The sequence below is a fragment of the Manacus candei genome, unplaced genomic scaffold (genome assembly GCF_025592945.1).
Source record: "Manacus candei isolate 608988 ecotype Guabito, Panama unplaced genomic scaffold, ASM2559294v1 h1tg000041l, whole genome shotgun sequence".
NCBI lineage: Eukaryota > Metazoa > Chordata > Aves > Passeriformes > Pipridae > Manacus > Manacus candei.
This window is the reverse complement of record NW_026138089.1, coordinates 5,388,138-5,409,684: the sequence shown is the minus strand read 5'-3', so window position 1 is coordinate 5,409,684 and position 21,547 is coordinate 5,388,138. Positions and strand designations below refer to the sequence as shown.

The 21,547-nt window shown below is 39.4% G+C and overlaps 1 protein-coding gene across 7 annotated transcripts in view; it reads right to left on the bottom strand.

Annotated features, from left to right (window-relative positions):
* ADGRG2 (adhesion G protein-coupled receptor G2) overlaps positions 1 to 18,434 on the bottom strand; it is a 64,741-nt gene extending 46,307 nt beyond the window's left edge. The window contains exons 1-3 of one of the 7 annotated variants that reach the window (XM_051795118.1): positions 18,136 to 18,198; positions 15,403 to 15,518; positions 6,893 to 7,011 (exon numbers count right to left, since the gene is read on the bottom strand). In XM_051795118.1, the coding sequence (XP_051651078.1) occupies positions 6,893 to 7,010 (118 nt within the window). In that variant the 5' untranslated portion in view covers position 7,011; positions 15,403 to 15,518; positions 18,136 to 18,198. The other 6 variants (XM_051795115.1, XM_051795120.1, XM_051795119.1 and 3 more) reach the window with 6 other exon arrangements.
* Between the last annotated feature and the right edge of the window lie 3,113 nt (positions 18,435 to 21,547).

Sequence of the window (21,547 nt, the reverse complement as noted above, 5' to 3'; positions counted from 1 at the left end):
TGTCAGGTCACCTTCCAAACACTCTGGAAACCTCCTCGACTCTTTCCTCTCTGCTGTATTTCCAACAGGGGGCCTGGTAAGCTGAAGTCCCCCATGAGAACAAGGGCCAGTGACCATGAGACTTCTCCTAGGTACTGATGGAATATTTCATTTGCCTCTTCATCCTGGTTGCATGGCCTGTAACAGATTCCCACCAGGATATGTGCCTTGTTGGCCTTCCCCTTGACTCTTATCCACAAACATTCAACCTTATTGTCACCATCATTAAGCTCCAGACAATCCAAACACTCCTAATGCAACACAGCTACCTGACTGCCTCTCCTTGCCTATCCCTTCTGAAGGGTTTATACTCATCCACTGCAGCATTCTGGGTGTGTCATCTCACCATGTTTCTGTGATAGCAGCTGAGTCATTGTTTTCCTGCTGCACAATGCCTTCCAGCTTCTCCTGTTTGTTGTCCACCACACAGGTTGTGTGTCCTAAATCCAGGACTGCACATATATTTTGCATTTAATAGATACTGGATAAAATACAGAAACAGAGATAGAAGGCAGCACTATAGCCCTTACTGCATTCTTACGTCTCAGTCTTGCATCCTCCACCTCTGAACAAGATCATATTTCTCCAAGCCATTTTTAAAAAAGTAAAACAGAAAGACTCAGGGAACTACAGGCCACCTCTGTGGCCAGCAAGGCCATGGAGCTGATCCTCCTGGAAACTGTGCTAAGGCACATGGAAAAGAAGGAGGTGATTAGTGACCAACGCGGCTTCACTAAGGGCAAATCATGCCTGACAAATTTGGTGCCCTTCTAGGACAGGGTTAGAGAATTAATGGATGAGGGAAGAGCAACTGATGTCATCTATTTGGACTTTTACAAAGCATTTGACACTGTGCTACATGACATCCTTGTCTCTAAACTGGAAAAACAGGGATTTGATGGACGGACCACTCAGTGAATAAAGAATTGGCTGGATAGTCACACTCAAAACATTGTGGTCAACAGCTCAAAGTCCATGGAGAGACCAGTGACTAGTGGTGTTCCTCGGGGGCTGCTATTGGGACCAGAACTGTTTAATATCTGACATGGACAGTGGGATTGAGTGCACCCTCACCAAGTTCGCCAACAACACCCAGCTGTGTGGTGTGGTCGACACACTGCAGGGAAGGGATGCCATCCAGAAGGACCTTAACAGGCTTTAAGATGGGCCTGTGCAAACATCATGAAGTTCAAAAAGCCAAGTGCAAGGTTCCATACCTGGGTCAGGGCAATCCCAAGCACAGATACAGACTGGGCAGAGAACGGATTGAGATAAACCCTGAGGAGAAGCACTTCGGGGTGTTGGTTGATGAGAAGCTCAACATGACCCAGCAACATGCATTTGCAGCCCAGAAAGCCACCCGTATCCTGGGCTTCACCAAAAGCAGCATGGCCAGCAGGTCAAGGGAGGGGATTCTGCCCCTCTACTCTGCCCTTGTGAGACCCCACCTGAAGTGCTGCATCAAGCTCTGAGGACAAGAGAAGTTGTGGATGCCCCATCCCTGGAAGTGTTCAAGGTCAGGTTGGCTGTGGCTCTGATCAGTCTGGCCTAGTGGAAGGTGCCCCTGCCCATGGTAGGGTGGTTGGAATGAGATGATCTTTATGGTCCCTTCTAATGCAACCCATCCTACGACTATATGATTTCTTCCCCAACCCTGAGATTCTTAAATCCTCAGCTGAATACTGGCAGTTACAGCAAGAAAGGTAGAAAACAGCCATATTCTAGTAGAGAATGAGTTTAGGTACCTTTTAGAAAATTTGTTTTGGAGCCACTGGTTTATTTAAATTCAGCCCTCATTCCCTGTTCTCTATCAGAGAACTTAGTTGCAGAGACATCTGGTCTGTGAATCTCAAATATACTGTGTCATTAAGACAGTGGCAACCTGGAGTTCAACTTGGATAGTAAATGGAATTTGTGGTGTCAACAGTAAATTTACTGGTAAAAAACAGTGTGCCTGGCTCTGCCAATGCTGGTAAAACAAGTAGTTCCAGATAATGCCCCAAACACTGAAACTTGATCATAACTGTTCAGTGCTTATAGGTGCCTCATTTCCTCCACTGTCCCAACACAGACTTTTGTAGCTGTAGATGTAAGCTCTTTGGAGCTGACTCTCATTTTGTGGGAATATACACATTCCAATCACATAATCGTTATCATGATTGCTTGCTTTTAGGGTGCACACATCAGCATCAAAATAAGAAAAAAGTCCTTTGGAAGGTGAAGTGGAACTACAAAAAAATAAAACAGTCTGGTAGATGCTCAGTCAGTGCAAGAGAATATGTTACTGACACCTTTAAGGAGTCCATTATTTATCAATATAAGCAGACTTTTTATGAATGCTCCAGAGGAGGTTTGGGGTTAATCATGATTGGTCAGGGTTGGAAAGCAGAAAAAGATTGGTCAACGTAGGAAAAAAAAGCTTTTCCATTAGCTCTGCTGCAAAAAGACAAACTTCCAGGCAATTTGGATCAGGGTTTTTTTTCCAGGGCAAGTTACATTCATAGTCCTAGTTAGCTGTCAAGATCACAGCCAGGTCTTCTGTAATTTCAAGCAACCAGAGCACCATCTTTCATCAGGCCAATTCTGACAACTTTTCTGTCTCTTGAGCTCAGAGCTCTCAAATTTCTTTTTCAATAGCAACAAATGAAAACATGAAAGTTCCTAACTTCCAAGTGCAGCTTTATAGGTACAAGCTACCAGAAAACATTCTAAACACAAAATATATCAATCCGGTTACATCGATATCTATTCTTGTTGCATACTACAGCTTCAACACTTCCTCTGTGACACTAATTAGCAAAAACCTTTCACAACCCTGAATCATTCCTGAAGTTCAACATACATAATGTAGGTGCCATGCAAGGCTATAGACCAAACAAAAAACTCTCCAAGTACAGACTGAATTAGGAGAAAATCCTAATGAGCAGACAGTGGATTTTGAATGGTGAGATAATTCTTAGATTGGTTCTAAGTGGTAATGGAAAAGAAAAACACACTTGACCCAACAGCAAGCAGCAGAATTATTTCCCCTCTGCCCAACCCCACAGCATGAATTCACTCATTCAGTTCAGCCTCTTGTCAGAGTCTAAAAGCAGAAGTTCAGCATGGAAAACTAATTTTTAAAACAGCTTAAAAGCTGGGGTGACAAAGACTGGATGGGAGAGGAAATTGTCCCAGAAGATAAGATTTTTAGATACAGGCTCAAATGTACCTTCCATTTTTAGTAAAAGGATTACTACAATTAAAATAGATCTGCCAATTTACAGCACGGACAGATCATGAGGAAACCGATTTTATAAAGGAAACAGCTAGCTAGTTATATGCCAACACTTGTGACACAGTCTCTCCAAATAAAAAATAATTGCTCAAGTCTTTCATTATTAAGTGGGAATTCTGCTGAATGTTTTGAAAAAATTGATGCAGCTGCTGTTCCTCAGAGTATATGTCAGAAATATACTTGCATGACTCACATAGCTTCCAAAATTCCTGTAAGAAATTTTGAGCATGCAGACATGGCCAAAGTGACTGGTTTCCTGACACAGCTTCAAAACCTGAAGTCACTGTTAACTATCCAAACTGACAGACTGGAAAACTATTTCTGAGCAAAAATATTAACCAAAACTTGAAGTATCATCATCAGACTTTACTTTGGAAGTGAGAAAATGGTGAGAGAGGCTTGATTTCATGTTAAATGTTAAATTAGTGTTGATGTGCCAATAGTGAATTAAAGGGCTGCTAAATCCTATTACATTATTTAGGGGAACTGACACATCAAAGTTGTCAAGGGAGGCAGAGTGGGCATACACTTGCAGATGAAAACAGTCTTAAGGCAGGTAGCCAACAGAAATTATGCAAAATGACAACAATCTGGTGATGATTCTTCTGGTCTGCTTTATATAATTAAAAAAGACTGCTCTTGATCAATATGCAAGGACTGAAGAATTAATTTAAAGTAGCAAAAGCATTTACATAGAGAGGTCTAACCTTCTGGAAACTGGAAAGGCTGGCCCACTTTACTCTAAACAGTTATAAAAAAAAGTGCCAAAAAGTAGTGCCAAAGTTAAGAGAATAAATACCAATACTATCTGAAATGTTATAAGAAAGGCTTGAAAAATTTCACATGCTTTATCTACCCAAAGAATGCCGAAAAAGCACAAAGGAAATCATAACCATAGTCAGAAAATGCACTTTGCTGTTCCAAGTGGAATATGTGCAGTGCAGCATTATGCTAGAAGTTTATTATCAGGATTATCTTGGCTAAGTCTCTGATATGTGGGTGCATGCCATGTAAGTAGGAGACAACTTCACATTAAAGCCTTTTAAGTTCTGTTAATCATCACTTATTTTCTCTAGTAATAGTACTTGTGGGCTGTGTCCCACCCTTGAGCACAGAACTGGGGAGCTGGAACTGGCTGTGCTCATACTGTGGCATTCCTGACTTATAATTAGTTTCCTTGGGTCCAGACAATACAGAAAAGTATCCATGAACACACCCTTATCACCACAGCACAAAAAAGGTAGTATAGTAGGAAGAACGCTCCAAACACCTCTAGAGTAAGTAAAATTACTGGGGGGGGGGGGGGGAATGACAATTTGGAGTGAAAGAAACTCCATGCAATAGTAATTGTGGGCCGATTTTTCAGTGTCATTTGCTGTATTTGGGCACATAAGCCCTTTTAGACATGCAAATTTTTCCTTATTCCTGTATTTAACTCTAACAGATGCAAAAGCTGGGGTTTTTAACCTCACTAGAAATAAAAGCATCCACTTAATAAGTATATTCTCTTAAGCCCTAAAAGAAATCCTAAAACACATGTGCATACTTCCAAATGTTTAAAATAAACTTTCTGAGAATGAAAACAAACAAAAAATGCAATATCTTTCTTTTTTTTAAACATTTTTAGATGGTGACAATTGATGTCTTTACAAGAGATAGCCAATCATAGATAGGAAGAATTACACATACAGGAGCAAATCCTCTCAGTACATGAGCACCAGTGTTATTTTCCTTATATTACTAATAACCACTGTGTCAGTATAGTTGAGCATTAATACAGTCAAGTATTCTAATGAAAAAGTATAGTAACAAGTTTATGTGTCTGCACAATCTGGCTTTTAACCAGTAACAACAGTCATTAACTTCCTTGCAAGTGTTTGCCACCTGTAACACATTTGGCTTGCCACAGTCCATTAAAATGACGTCAAAAGAATCTTGTATACTAATATATTCCATCTAGACCTCATAAATGTTCTTTATAAAAAGTTTAAAACTCTAAACTTTCTACATGGGGGTCACTTGATTCTGCTTAACGTTTGGAACTCTGAAGCTAAGAACTGTTTCCTCAAAATTAATTTCCTCCCTTCTTTTTATTCACAGTTGTATTTGTTTATCTGAGGATAAACTATGCCATGTTTTCCAGTGTCCTAGGCATCAGAAAAAACACAAGCAGTTCTTCTCTTTTCATATTTTTTGGAGAACACACATACTTTGGTACCTCAGATGTCAGAACTGAGTAGAGATACTGCTGACAGTACTAACAGCCTAAAACAAAAAAACCCCAATAAAATAGGATGAAACCATAAATATGCCCTTGTGTCTGTCTAGCTTTTCTTGAAGGATTTCTGACATTTGCAAGTGGTACAGACGTGAAAAACAAAGTCCCTCTTTGCTTGCTTCGTCAGAACTCTTCTATAGACATCTGTCCACCTGCTGAGCAGCTCTGTCCTTTTCACTACTTGAAGCACAAGACGTTAAAATCTCTACATCTTAGTAGCAGTTTTATCACCTGAATGTCAGATTCTCTCTCAATAAAATCATTTTATGAAAATTACTATATTTGGAGAATTAGAATCAGAATTTGTCTAGTCACTAAACCTATGAAATCTCATTGCTTGTACAATGTTGTTAAGCAGGTACATCTAAATTAAAAAAAAATAGCAGCAAATTTGAACTGAAAGAAGTTCTGACCTTCTAAAGTAAAAACATGCCATGACACAGAAAGCAGCTTCTGAAACCAGCATTAAGTACGTGGCAAAAAACACTTCCAATTTTTTAATACCTCGAGCATATTACTAACATTATAAATGTATTACACACTATTGATATACAGAAACTTTATGAATGACAAGCACTGTTATCTCTATCAGTTGAGGTCCAGAGTAGTGACAGACTAACCATCAGTTTACAGAATAGCCATGAGAAAACAGAAATTACTTTACCTCACCTTACCTCTTTACAAATTACTTTACCTCACTTTATTCTACTTTACCTCACACAAAAGCATTACAAAAGTTATCCAATTTGTACAAGAACCTTATAAAGTTATTTTTCGTTTACTGTTATAGAAAGAGCATAAATTGCCAAGTTCAAATGTGTCATTTCTGTTACATGTTTTGGACCTTACTACCTTCTCCTTAGCCATATTCAGATCAAGAGAATGCAGATGTTCTATGCTCATACAGACCCTAAATAGAGTGAAGCTCAAAGAATTTTGTGGTGTTTTTGTAAGAACAGTGTAAAAGATTTAACAATATGTTTGGAAAATAGGAACACTTGCAGTTTAAAAAAATGGCAAGAAAATCATTTGTCTTGTTATGACATATTGTGTTTTAGCTGTCTCCTCATCCATAACCTAAAAGAGGTTACTACCAATGAGTTTTTATGAAAACATAAAAAGCATCCAAAATGCTAAGCATCAGTTGGTTCATTTCTTGTTAGTGACAGTTTTTCCTCATCATTTCAAGAGGGCAAAAACTTTCCTGTTCTAAATACATTCAAAAGTCCTATTCATCAAGATGAATGTGACTTATTTGGAATACCAACACTAGACAAATCAGGAAAAAATTCTCTTACCTTTGCCTGCTGTAGCCAGGAACAACTGAAGTAAAAGGACTGCTTGAAAAATCCTGAATCTCAAGAAAATGTCCTGTATTCTGCCAACACAGCAGTGCTGTTTTCCCCAGACAACCATTCTAGAAGAAAACAAATAAATAAATAAACCAAAATTACTAGAAAAAGTGTAGGTATGTGGACATTATGAAAAATTATGTTTCCAACATAAGAGTATAAATCTTTTCAACCCTGTTATACTATTGGTCATATATTGTACAGAGATGCACAAATACTCTGTATATTGCCAAGACACTAAGAAAGAAAGAGCTGTTTGCTGAAAGGAAAAACAAAAATAAACCCAAAAAACCTCATTTGAGCTCTAATTCTCCAAAGACTCACAAATACATCAGAGCACGATTTCTTGCACAAATAAGACTTTCAACATTTGAAAAACAAACAAACAAAACCTCCAAGAGATATCATGGCTGGGCTTCATGAACGAAGATTTGTGGAGGGCTCTACCCACGTTTGTTACAAGTACACTGGTGGCTAAAAAGGTCAATACCAGATAGACACGTCTGGTTGTAAAAGGCACAGCAGAAGGAAGATATACACACAAACAAAACAAACACACAAAACCCAAAACGAACAAACCCAACCAAAACCTGGCAGAGCAAGCATGGAGAGCTTATCCAAAAGCTTCGTTAATCTCATTAAGAATGTAAGAAAACATCTCTTCAGTCCCCTATCCACATGTAGGGGACTCCCATGTGACATTTTAACAGAAGCACTGTGAACTCCTAAGGAAGAAGCAAGACTTTGATTCCCAATCCTCATGTCTTTCTCAAGACAAGAAGCTACTGAAAAAAAAAAATGCCACAAATCACTGTGGGTAGCAAGATCATGGAGAATACCATGAACACCTGGTTTGCCCACATTTCTTCCTGGTGATGGTTGTCTACTGGGAGCAACAGGACATGGTGTTGGAAAAAGAATGTGCCTCCTATTATGAGAGATAATGCTCTATGAAATGACACATTTTTTTAAAGATCTTTTCAAAAAAGATATATCTGAATATTTTGCACACTGAAAAACATTAAGTAAACATTCTGGTGCTCTCTGCATGCATTAATTTTTACATAAAAAGGTTTAGAGATACATAGTTGCAAGTGCCTCTGTAATTGATTCTTGAAACAAAGGCACAGCAGTAACCTTTACATATTGACTATCTTTAATATATCAGCTTTATGGTAGAACAGAGCATTCTGCACGACACCAGAAGTTTAATTTTGCAATCACAAGTCTGGTGCATGTATGAGTGTACTGGTTAGCAATCCTCCTGCTCCCAAACTGCACTGTGCTTCTGTACATGTTGTATCAGGCTGCAGTAGGTTCAGGCACTGTAAATGGTGAACCCTTTCAGGAGCTGTAAATTTGTGTTAAGGTTAGGGCTAAAATGTTTTGGGGTTTTTTTGCAAGTATTCACACAAATTTAAATATTTGTTGATATAAAATGATTGTTATGGGCTGAAGTCTGCAAGAGAAGAGCTAGAGGAATAAACTGAGAAACAGTGAAGTTGCTAGGTGATTGATATTTTGGAAACTGATTAAATGTACATGCAATAAATTATACACATGTAACAACGTAGCATAGGATGCATAAAGCAAAGGTTTCTCAAAAATTAAGAGCACTGCAACATTGTTTCCAGTGTTTCAAATAATTACATTGTATTACATAGCAAAAAAAAAGGTAATACAGATTGCATTAAAAAACACTGATCTGGATGATTACAATACTGCTTCCACAAAAATCAAACATACTAAAACTGACAGAAAATAAGTTGTATGCTAAAACAGTGGTCATAGCTAATACACACAATCCCATGCAGGAACAGATCAAAATGAAACAAAAACAAGTAAAAAAAGCATGAAATGTCAAAGGCAGGCTAGCTTTCTAAAGATCCACAGGAAACATGTTCAAATCTGTCTTCAGCTTGTTTCTCTGAATGCCTAAAAATCATATATTAATAAAGTTGTTCGGTCAGCAAATGAAGTAGCACAATTACATTAATTATTCTAAGAGCCTGATAATGATGACTGTCATGCTTAAATATATCTGTCAACTTCACGGATTGTGCATCTACAATATAATTTTCTAGGGTTAAAAGAGATACTCATCCAAAAGCCATGTTTCCTTTCTCTGCTTACTCACACTTCCCATTCTAGTCTCAAATTAGGTCACTTCCAAGCAAAACCAAGCTGGGCATCTATTCTTCCATGTTATGGGGAAATCTCTTCCTTTGTACACTAAACCATCTATCCACAGTAATGTATTTAGAAACGAAAACAAACAAAAATTCCAGCATACCTTGTCTCTACTACATTGACATCAAGAGTTGAAATGTGAATGGGATGGAGTTCCACAAGTTTAGCCACTGATGCCAGCAAGTACTGAGGCAAACTGCTTGCTTTGTGTCACATATGATACTGATTTGGAATGCTCCTATATTCCCTGCATTTAGTTTTCTCCTTAAGCCTCAGTTCTGCAAACACATACACATGAAATGAGCTGACAAGACAAAGGTTTATTCCTGAACCATCAAGCATGCCTTCTATTTGGTCTGGTAGATCTCATTGGGCAATAATGTTAGTGTCCCATCCACCAGAAATAACAACTGCATTACAGCAGTCTAAATTTGAGGACAGGAGCCAAGCAATTCCTTGTTCTGACTCCAGTTCTGCCTGAGCACTATGTAGTCCTTAGGAGTTTGAATGGACCTTACTCTAACTCTTCCGGAGTGAGCTTTGCTAATATTTGTCCAGTGTTTAAATGGAAGGCCGTAATAAATACTTTCTGTACATTTAGGGTTTTATTTCATCTGGGTTTTTTGACCACTTTTTTTGTTCTCACTTCCTGAGATGGGCCCAAGCAAAGACAAGTGGGGACAGATGTGAGCTTCTTGTTGACTGAACACAGTCACATTAAGAACTTTGAAACTATTTGAAGCTATGAATGAAGATTGATATCACAGGGAAAGCAATAAAATCCAGATAGCAGGAAACTGAGTAAATGTATAAAGTGAAATACTGACATGGTCACAGCTCAATTGACTTTTTGCAAGACTTTGTACATTTACACTAGCTCAAGATTGTTCCAAGTCTGGATAAAATATACAATTAAAAGAGTTGGGAAAAAAGCATTGGTATTCCTTTCTTTTTGCAACAATGCTGTTTAGCCATTACTAAAGAAAAAGATGCTTTGATAGATTTTTTTAAAGGAAAAATACACCAAGATATAAAATATGACTTCACCATAGCCACTATGTTCCTCTTAAACTTAAGTCTTTCTCTGTATTAGAATCCTAAAGCTTTACTCTTGATGATCCTAAACAGTAATGTAACTGCAAATATATAGTTGAGAATTGGGCGTAAGTGATTCTTTGCATTTGTTATTCATTTTGTTCATTTGTTCAAATGAACACTTTTATTGTTCTTTATAACAGATGACTCAGGGAGCATGAATATGCATAGTTTTTGCAGTTGGATGAAAAATTTTCACTTGTAAATCAAGCAAATCTAATCAAGTACAAGTTACTGAGCCACCCAAGAGTGGGAAAGAATTCTATGCACAGACTACAGGTAAAGATGTAACAGGTTGTCTTTACTTTCTCACTTACAAGAAGTCACTTTTATTTACAAAGAGCTAAGTGTCCGAAGTAGACAAGAATATAAAACATTTCTTTATGGGCAGCAGAAAAGATGGAAATTGAGAAAATAAAGGCTCAAGCATAAATCTGCCCTCTCTTGTTTGTTCTCCATGAAGAGTGCTCTATTTTGACCAATCACAATCTTATAGTATTAGCACCCGGGTTTCACAACGTTTCATACCATCTTATTAAGTTGAAAGTCAAACTAGAATTGACAGAACTTTTCTTAAAACAAATGAACACATATAGTTTTAAAAATTAGATGGTTATTTTGTATGTTGTGTTACACATGATGCAGTTCTGCATTAATATCACATTCTCTAGAAATTAAAGCATTTAGTGGAAGCAAAGACAGGAAGATGGTATAAAAAGGAGTCTGTATTCTTATCATTAATACTAATTAGCTTATGCCATGCTATTTTACTTTACTGCTTTCCAAGTGTGTACCTATAGGTGACATATCAAGACATATAGGACTTATCTTCAGTAACTGCTTGCCTTGTATTACATCAGATATATTTTCTATTTGATTGAAGCCAAAGAAAGTGTAAAACATAAATACAGCTGTTGTGTTCCGTAGTGTATTTTGTTAAACCACTTTTTGAAAAATACATGTAAATTTCACAATTCCTGTTGAAAATATCTAATTACTGGTAGTCTTTAACATTTAATAAGCTGTTATGCCAAGTTTTAGTCAGAGCAGGTTCTCACTGCCAATGTGTAAATTGTTGGTTACAGAAACTTATGACCCAAAGCAATCATTCATTTACTTCTAATCGTGCTGTCTGCTGCTGCACTTCAAACTCCTTTGTTCAGGTCACACTTATTTCAGTCATAGTGTCTGTGCTTCATTCTGTCTTCTGTAGTTATCCCCTATAAAAATTTTGGATTTCAATAAAAATATTTCCCAAATGTATAGAAGCTACTGCTGAGGAGGAGGGTAATAATGAATGGTAAGCTTCTGACCACTGTTCTGTAACAGTCTGCCTTATTCAAACCTATACCAGGAGACAGAAGGCTAAAAAGAGTAAGAGAAACAAATTATACTGCCCAGGTATGAGAACTTTTTGATGTCTTTAATTACTTTCAAAAATGTAAGACTGTAGACTTCTTCCATCAACCCTTTATATTTTCCAGACTGGAACCAAAATGTAGTCAAGTTCGTATGTTATTTTTAAATTTTGGCTGAAGCAACCGAGATGTAATAGGGAGGACGCTTATGTTGGAAAGTCTTATGTCACTGTGAATCTTGGCACACACAGTATTCACTGACTTAACAGCAGAAGTAGCACCATTGATTTTAAAATGTTGTTCGGGGGGGGGGGGGGGGTAATGTGTTTTTCCAGAAGACAGCATTATTAGGATTATTACTGTCTGATAATAGCTTGATTTTCATTAATTTTCTCCAGTGTTAATCACGGCTGTAAAAACAGGCATACATATGTGTTCTACATATAGTCACTTTACATAGAACATCAGTTTTTTCTAAGATTGTAATGGTAATGTGCTCGAGGACTTTCCAAAGATGTCCTCCTGACATAAATCTTTACTGCTTTCAAAGATAGTAAATATTTTGCTTTTTAATAAGTTGGCTTACAGAGAGCAACAAGCCACTTAGCTACAGACATCAGTCACCTGCAAAACTCATGGCTCAGTGGTCCATTTCTTAATAGAACTAAACTGGAGGAAGAACCCTCTGAGAAATCCATTCTTTTGTTTAGTCTTTCAATGCTGCAGGATAGTGGCATCAGAAAGACCTTTTAATATATTTTATTTTGCAACTATCAAGCTGTGCAAGCCAAGGTCTGCCTTCAGTCTAACTCATAGATCTCCCCTTAGATTCATGTAAAAGTGCAAATTTAATCACTAAGGTCTGCGTAAGTGAATTCAGGAGTGTGGTATGCTATGGGATGGCTCTCCATCATGGACATCAGTGCCAAAACAAAGCACTTTTGGTACTTAATTCTGTTGTACAGCAACTTGTGTCATATGTAGTGCAAAAATGGAACAGGGGACAATAACAAGCAAGTTTTTGTTCCCTCTCATCCACATTGGAAACGTTTCACCTCTTCATATGCAATTGCCACCTGGCAGATGAACAAGAGGCCTCTCTCTAGCTCTTACAAAAGTTTTACACTATCCAGGAAATCCTTGTCTGTGCTGTATATTCCCTCGAGAGCCCACACTCCATTAAATCTTCCAGAGCAAACTAAAAAGCCCTTCAGTGACAACACCTCAGCAGGTTTCCACTTCAAAGAGTTTACAAGGTGATGTGTGAGAAGCAGAGATGTAATAAAAGTAGTTATGTTTGTCACAAGTCTGGTTATTTCAACTTCAGGTTGTTTACATTTTCATTAATAATACTTAGGGTTTAAAGGTATATTGGTTTAATGGAGGAGGAAACCACAAAACGTGTTCTGCAGCGTAGAAGACTCCAAATACAACAAAGACCACATTACAGGTGCATCAAATAAGATTAAAGGAACACTAGACATGCACCTTGAGCCATGTAAAGCCATGAGAAAGGGTGTACAAAGGTATAAGCATAAAAAAAAAAGCAGACAAAAAGTTTTGGAAAGCCTTTATATTCAGTTACAGGACTTGAATTTGCTGCAGAGATAAAGAGGGAAGGACAAAGACTTTCCTAAAGCTCAAATATTCAAATAGGTGAGTAATGTAAGCAGGCTGTGAAAATCAAGCAGGGCCAGGCATGCCAGAAAGAAGACTGTCCAGCTCATGCTTTCAATTTTCCTACTTTTCAAAAATGAGTTCTGAAAGTTTCATCTTACTGTAAGTGGGGGAAAAGAAAAAGTAAATAGTGGTTTCTGCTCACTCATCTCCACTCTCCTTTCCATGTTCCCTTGGCTTGAACAGCAACACCCTAAAAAAGAAATTATATTGTGATTTCATCCTAGGCCTCACTTTATGGACTTAACAGATCTCTTGGATCTTGCACTTGGAGCTGTTAAAATTTCTCTTGAAGCTCAGAAGCACAATATTTAGTGGAGGTTTCTGGTTAGTTTTTTTTTTCTTTTAAACAACCTCGCAGACTCTTTCAGACTCTTTTTCAACAGCCCACTGACCAAAACTAATAGTTTGTACTGAAGAAATAAAACCCATCAGTTTGGAAAGATGTGTGCACTGAAGCAAGCACCTTCCAAAGTCCTGCTACAACTCTGTTTTGGGATATGGCATTGCTACCCTACACAGCCTAAGGAAATATAGTCACTTTGGCACTTCAGTGCCATGGAGTAAATATCTAGGGGACCTCTATTAAGACATTCTAGTAAACAGGGTTGTGCCAGAACAGCATTCTGATCCTCCTTTAGCACTCCTCCTTCTTAGGGTCAATATAAGTCCATGTAAGGGAACAGGAGATGGTACCACTGCCAGGACAAACCCCATAATCAATTGTTAGGGAAAGAAAGGAGGTCAGATTTCTGACTGGAGCCCACATTAGACTACTACAAATGAAACAAGTTAGTCAATAAACATTCTCAAACACTTGAAAGTCATCACACAGGTGAGTAGATGACTTCAAACCAATTTCAGAAAAATTTATTTAAACTAGAACCATTTCTGTGTGTAGCCCCCACAATCACATCAGCTCAAAAAATGTACTTTGTACAACTACACTCCACATGGCTTTTTTCATCATCACCACCTCTACAAAAAAAACTAATTAGCCTTCTTAGAAATAAACCACATGCTGACTTGCTGAAACACAGATAAGGATGAAAAAGGGAAAGCATTTTTAATTCAAGTTATATGAATACTTGGCCTATGCTATGAATAAGTAATGATGGAAAAAAGTCACTTCAAAACATGAAGTCCATCAGAAAAGCATTCAATCAGCTTATGTCCATAATTAATTTGGTGCAAAAGAAAGAAAGATACTCAAAGTCTGGTTGGGAACTTGGAAATTAAACATGGAATTTGGCAACATTCACAGTCAAGCATGCCCAGATATCTAATAAATTCAGGCAGAGGGACACAGTAATTTTTTCTCTAAAGAAAGAGACTTACAATGAGAAGATTTAAAACACTAAAAGCATCAGTAAAAAGACATTGAGTTTTGCTGTGTGTGCACGATAACATCTCTATAATGAGCATACTCACATTACTCATTGTCTTACTATTTCTACCATTTCTAAATGTGTCACATCTTGTCAAACATGACAACTTCTGGCAAACCTACTGATGGATCTCTGAGATCTTAACTCCTCAAAGATTCCTTTAAGGAACAGTATAAATGAGAACATACTCAGTGCTTAATTTGTGAGTGGCTGTTCTTTTTTGGTAACTAAGGCATCACTTGAGGTACTCATGCAAATTTCAGAAAACAAAAATGTGATAAATTCTAGTAATTTTCTCTACATTCTAAAGAGTGAAAAAATATTTTAAGTAGACTGGAGAACTTTATAAACTATTTCTTTTCTGTATACTGCTCCACCTAGTATAACTGACATTGTACGGTTTTCTTTTAAACAAAAATAAATTAATCATGTTACGAACTGTGTTTTTTCTATGAGATGATAAGAACACTTATGAGATGATAAGCCAGCAGAAGAAGACCTAGAAGGGAAGAAAAAAGTCACTGTTTTTATAAGGCACTAGCTGAAAAGCAGCTGTTGTGTCAAACAATAATTATATTTCTGGGCTACAGTGCTCATTGACAAAAGTGCAGAGAATAAAAATAGATAAAACCAGAAAATGCCAAGTCTGGGACTTGAAATGCCAGACACACTCCTAAAATCTTGTATCAGTTCCACTACGTAATACCTGCAATAAAACTGTCCTGAAGCTGATGTAAGTAACACTCACCTGTGGTACACAAAATGTTCAGCTCATAGCTGAAGATAAATCATGCAGGGAGGAGCTTGAGATCCATTTTTTTTGTCTTTGATATAATGTCAGCTACAAAGGATCGTTTTTCCATCCTGAACAACAATAAATTTCAAAGGTATTTGAAATTTGAACACAAAAGGAATGCAAGACTCCCAAATAATTGAGTCCTATTAATTAACATATAGTTACACAAGCCTATCCTTTTCATAGAACAATTATAGATCCTTTCCAAATTGTAACTTCAGCAATTCATGACTGGAAAGAATAAGATACTCATAATTCTGAGAACCTATCTAATGAAATGATTCACTCTTTTTATGTTCATAAGATGAGTAGCACCCACCAGCAAATGAATATTCTCTAAATCCATGCATCTGGAAAAGAGTAAAGCTTTTAACTGAACCTAGATACAAAAGCACTACTAAACTTGCCATTTATCAGAAAGCTAACAGTTCAGGCCAAATACCTTATTCATGTTGAAGTCTACAAGATTAATTGTATGAGCTACCCTTATTTTGGCCTTCAAATAATCTAATCTAGTGTTCCACTGAAAACACAAAATTCCAAACTCAAGTGTAGTGATCAGTTTTAAACCTATACTCTGTTTGCCAAGGCCACTGATCACGTTACATAATAAGAACTAAAAATTGTCCAAATGTAAGAAGAGTTATTCTCTCATGAAGTCCAAAACTTTCACAATCTGCCAACTCTCTGCAGTTATCAGTGGAACACCTGACTAAAAGCATTCACAGCACAAAACCCATATAAATTGAGTAATTAACTTGAGAATGGGAATTTAGTCCTTTATCTCTCTCCAGCTGGCCGTAATTTGAGCCAGTTTCTGTATTATTCTGATGTATTAGAAATAGAGTTTAACATTAAATTTGGAAGGCATTGAAGAAAAAAAACATGCTCACAACTTCCACTTGATCTACAGAATTACCTTAAGCTGCTAAAGTAATATTAATAAAGATATCAATAACATTAGTTCACTTGGTGTCTGACTGCCACAGCAGACATAACATAATACTATCTTACAGAGTAAAGTAGAAAATTTTGTGGCTCAAATTTGTATCTAAGCAAGTTTGTTTACATGCACTTTCTTTCCTACACCCTCTTTCAAAGCATTTAGCTTTGGAGGTTGCTTTCATCATTAAGTTGTAAGTGTGCTTCCACGGTGAAGACAAGTGCTTGCAGATCCTTCTAAGCAAAGACATGTTTTCTGTTCTTTAGTTTAATCCCACAAACACATCACTGGTCACCCATCAGAGGAACAAATCCCACTTGTTTCCCCCATGGAAACAGTTACAGGAGTATGCTTTCCAGCTCAGGCATAACCTTAAACTTTAAAGCTTAAGAGCAGGAATATCAACTTGCGCAGCTCTCATCTGGTGATGGTGTTCACTGTTAGCCTATGCAAGCAAAAAGGAGAAACGTGTCCTGAGTAGGGACACATAATACCAGCTTTATTTTTTCAGCACATGTGACAGAGCTGAAGACCCAACTAATTTGCTTTGGGATTGAATAACACTTAGATCTGCATGTTAGAGGTTATAAACTCTATTTTGGTTCATGTTGAAGCTCATTCTATCACACTTTCAGCATTACTATAACTGACTTAAGCAGGGAGATTGGACCAGATGACCCACAATGGTTCCTTCCAACCTTACTGACTCTGTGATTTCATACAAGTCAAACCCAGCCTGGGCCTGTACAATCACACATTTAATTTGCTGGATAAGCATACCTTGAACTAGTTTACAAGCATTTCTTCTACATTTCCACATAAATCAATGCAAGATAGTAACACAGTAAAAGCAAGAGTTCAGTGCTGTTATAAGTACTACCCACGAATGACAAAATGTATACACTTGCAAAGCAAACATAAACTCAGTCGAAAAAGGATGCTTCTGATACACTTAGCCAGCAGAGGTGACAAAACCCCAGACAAATAAACTCCTCGGAATAATTATTGTGCACAAAAGGTGACTCTGAAGACATCTTACTTTCAGGGATGTAGGTTTCCTTGCAGAAAGCATGTGAAAGAAGCAGAAAAAACTTTTAAGCTGAGTATATTCTCTGCACTCGTTCCCACAGACAACGCGTGTGAGAGCAAACCCCGACCCAGCCGAGCAAAACAGTCCCCAACGGGACGCTGCCCCGGTTCTTTCGTAAACCACATTCAAACCCTACTGACGCGTCCGTCAAAATCATTTACTTTCTAGGCCAATTTAAACACGCTACTGAAAATTTCTCGCCGCTGATTAAGCGCTTAAAAGACGACTGGAAAGATGATGGAAACCTCCCCACCGGCAGCACGGAGAAATGTTACCTGCGTGGTGCCCTCAGCACGGACTCCGGACGGGCTCTCTCGGCCCCGCACCGGCCCCGCGCGAGTCACAACGGCCCCGCAGCGCTCGGCCCTTGCCCTCCCTCCACGGACCCCCCGGGCCGCGCTTCCCTCGGCCCGGCGACACCCGCAAGTGCCACTCCGGGAGACGGATCTGTGACTAAGCGGCAGCCGCGGGTCTGCGCTGCGGAGGTCGGAGCCATCCGACTTGCTCGGTCTGCCTCCCTCCCTCCCTCCGCCCGCCACCGCCGCCCCCGCGGGACCCCTCCGCCATCACCCCGCTCGTCCCTCCGGGCACGGTCAGCGGGAAAGCCCAGCCCCGGGGAACCTCTGGCGCCCGGCTCCGGAGAGCCGCTCACCTCCGCCCGGCTCGGGGCGACTCCCATCCCCGCAGCCCGCCGGGCTGCCGGTCCCTCCTCGCCCTCGGGAGCCCCGCGAGCCGAGCAGCCGCTCACCTGGCGCCGGGCGACCGCCCGTCCTGTCCGTGCCGCCCGTCCTGTCCCGTCCCGTCTGTGCTGTCCCTGTGTCCCGTCCCGTCCCGCCCCGCTCGCTCAGCACTGGGCACAGCAGAGGCGGCAGCGGCCCCGGCAGCTGTGGCAGCCGCTGGACAGGGGGCGGAGGCAGGCAAGGGAGGTGCTGCGGGAAGCCGAGGGAACCCGGCGTGGCGGCGGAGCTGCCCGGGAGCGGCCCCCGCGCCCCCTCGGCCTGGCGGGCTCGGCCCCGCCCGGCGGCCCCGCGGGTGCGGGCGGTGTCCCGGGAGCTGTGAGCAGCGCAGGAGGAGAGTGGGTGGCCCGCGGCAGGCTGGAGGCAGCGAGCAGTAAGCGTGGGGACACTATGCCCGGACACAGCAAACTCGGGCGGAGGGAACTACCGCTCCGGATAAACTGTTTCAAATTCTCTGATGGGCAACTTGTTCGGTGTTGAAATAGCCTTTTTTCTTGTATGGTTCACCTTAAGCCCTAACGAACCGTAATTTTTCAGAATTAGCAGCCTTCATTTAATTTCAGTAAGATTGATACTTTCAGTTGGTAGTGTAAATGAACTTTGTAAATCGTAAATTGACTTAGCTACCAGGTCAGCAGTAAGCTGAAGCTGTGGCCCTCCTCTTCCCCTTTTTAATTGCTTGGAATGAAACATATTCTGAAAATGCAGCATTTTCAGTGACTTATTTAATACCAAAATTTTTAGGAACTACTCCCTGCATGTGAGGAGGAGCTTTGGTCATTAGACACTGCTGAGAAGAGCTTGGTTCCAAGGGCGTAGCTGGGAAAGCACATCCATAGCGATTACGTATAGCTTCTTGCTTGTATAATATAGAAGTGTTTCTACACATTCTTTTGTGGCATATGCCTCTTGCTCAGTTTTGGGGAGTCTGAATGAAGAAAAGCTTAGAGCTTAGAACAGAGGAGTTGCTGTCATGTCTGCTTTTTTTTAAAGTTGAATACAAATTTGAAAATACAGAAAGCGGCTTTTCAGCTCAAGGTACAGGATTTACTTTGACTTACCAAACTAATTGAGGGGAATTTAGTTAATTTCAATGAGTTATTACATTTTAGTTGCACATGCTTAAAACTTCAATAAACTATCAGTTTTTGTTTAGGGTAATTTTTATTTAATGGCTGGATGAGGAGCAGGTTTACTTTTGGCTTCCGAAGTGGTCAGTTTTTTCAGAGATGAGATAGGGATGTGCTTTAGGAGCTTTAGGCAACAACTCTTCTCGGTGTTACTGAAAAGATAAGACGGGGCTAATTCTACAAACTCCACAGTCAGTAGGTCTTCCTGAGGATGCAGAGTGTGATGAGTCCACATGATGAGCATAATTTTAGAGAAGTACTTGTAAAGAAGAGCTGGAGCTAGATGAAGAGATTTGTTTCATTTTGCTTAGATCAGTGGTGGCTTTGGATGCTTTGGAGCTGGCATCTAGTGGAACACAAGGCCGGTGCTTTTGTAATTCCTCACATAAGAAAAAACAGGAGGTATTTTTCTTTCTCTGCCTTGCTTAGTGGAATATATTTCACTTCCCTAAAGGTTTAAGGACGTAGCTTATACCACCTGTGAGAATTATATCTCCTTCTCCTTCACTTCTGATCTGGATGTTTGGAGGTCAATAATGTGGCTTAGTGGTGTCTCCTCAGAAAGGCTAAAAAGTTGAATGATGTTGGAAACTGAAGTCCAACTTACCCATGGGCACCTTACCTGACGGTAGTGCAGAGTTAGGAAGCTTTCTCTGTTGTTTGTTGTGTGAATAGTTACCAGTGTACAGAAGTTTGCCTATGTCCTAGTTAGGACAGCTGAGACCAGTTCATCATGGTGTGGGTGTAACCCAAAACTGTGTATTCTATAGCCTTCCATGCCATTTTCCAGAAATTGTTAGCAGTAGAGGCCTGCAAGATAGGAATATGTTCCTGTCCTCATACCCTTTTATGGAATTCCCCGCTCTGAGGGAAGGACTGAGCATTCCTGCCTGAACTGGAGAATATATAAACTTGGAGTTTTGGAACCTTTTTACCACTTGTGGGATCCAGAGGAAGACTGCAGCTCATCACTCTCAACCAGACTGAGACCACCACCCTCAACCAGACTGCAATCACCACTCTTGACCAGACTGCAACAGCACTCTCACCAACAAGTTTTCCCCTCACTTTTTCCTTTGGACTCAGGGGGCCCAAAGAACACCACTCTGTTCATGCCCAAGGTGCTGGGTTATATATTTGGGGTTTGTGGGTTAAAACCAATTGTTTGTCTGTATAATTGTACTTATTGTATTATTTTATTAAATTGTTATTCTGACTTATAATCTCTCTTTTGAGTTGAGTTCATTTCCCCTGCTGGTTTACCTTTAAACCAGCACAGTCTACCCAACAGCTCTGACAAATGATATATTCTTTGGGATAAAAATCAGCTGGTTGCTGAATTTTCAAGCACTGAAATGTAATTGTGGGCAGAGGAGTTACCTCAAAATACCTATTCTCTTTCCTCTTAGACCAAATTCATTTACTATGAGAAAACACTGTGTAATTTACAAAAGGAAAACAGTCTACCTAATTTATATCTCTAATTGTTTATTTAAACTGTGTATTACATACAACTGGGTAGTGTCCAGTACCATACAGAGAAACTAAACAGAATTGATTTGTAATGACCTAAAAACCCAGACTAAGTTAAAAACTTCATTCCCAGTGTACTTGTATAGCTGTGCTTAGCTGGAAAAGTCCCTGAAATCTATGTATAATCACTCAGATACAAGCATGGCATCTATATAGTTCTAGGACTACACAAGATCTGGGCAGTGTTCCATGGAAGCCAAAGGCAAACTCGTATGCACTTACCAAGAAAACACAGAATTGAGCAGGTCTGAAGAACAAGAATGAATAACTGAATAATAGAGAACTTTTCAATTCCACTAGTTTGTTATGCTTTTGAGAAAATGCCAAAAAAAAAAAAAGGGTTGTGCTAATTCAGGCTGCTCAATGCCTCCTTTATTGTGTGCTCGTGCAATACTGAACACTGGTTTAGTAGGAACAGCAGGTGATAAATGCAGGTTTAAGAGAATGATCATCCCTTGAAGAGAAGGAGTCAAATCTTCTGTCTCCAGAAAAAATTGATCGTATTAAAACATCTTAAGTAAAATTAGTAGCTTAATAGTTTCTGGACCTGGAATTCTCCAGAAAATAGGAGCATGGATACCATAAACTGGTGTTGATATAAAGTTTGGCCATGCATCCTCCTAGTGGAGAAAAACTGTATTTCAAGGTTTTAACAATTAAAGCA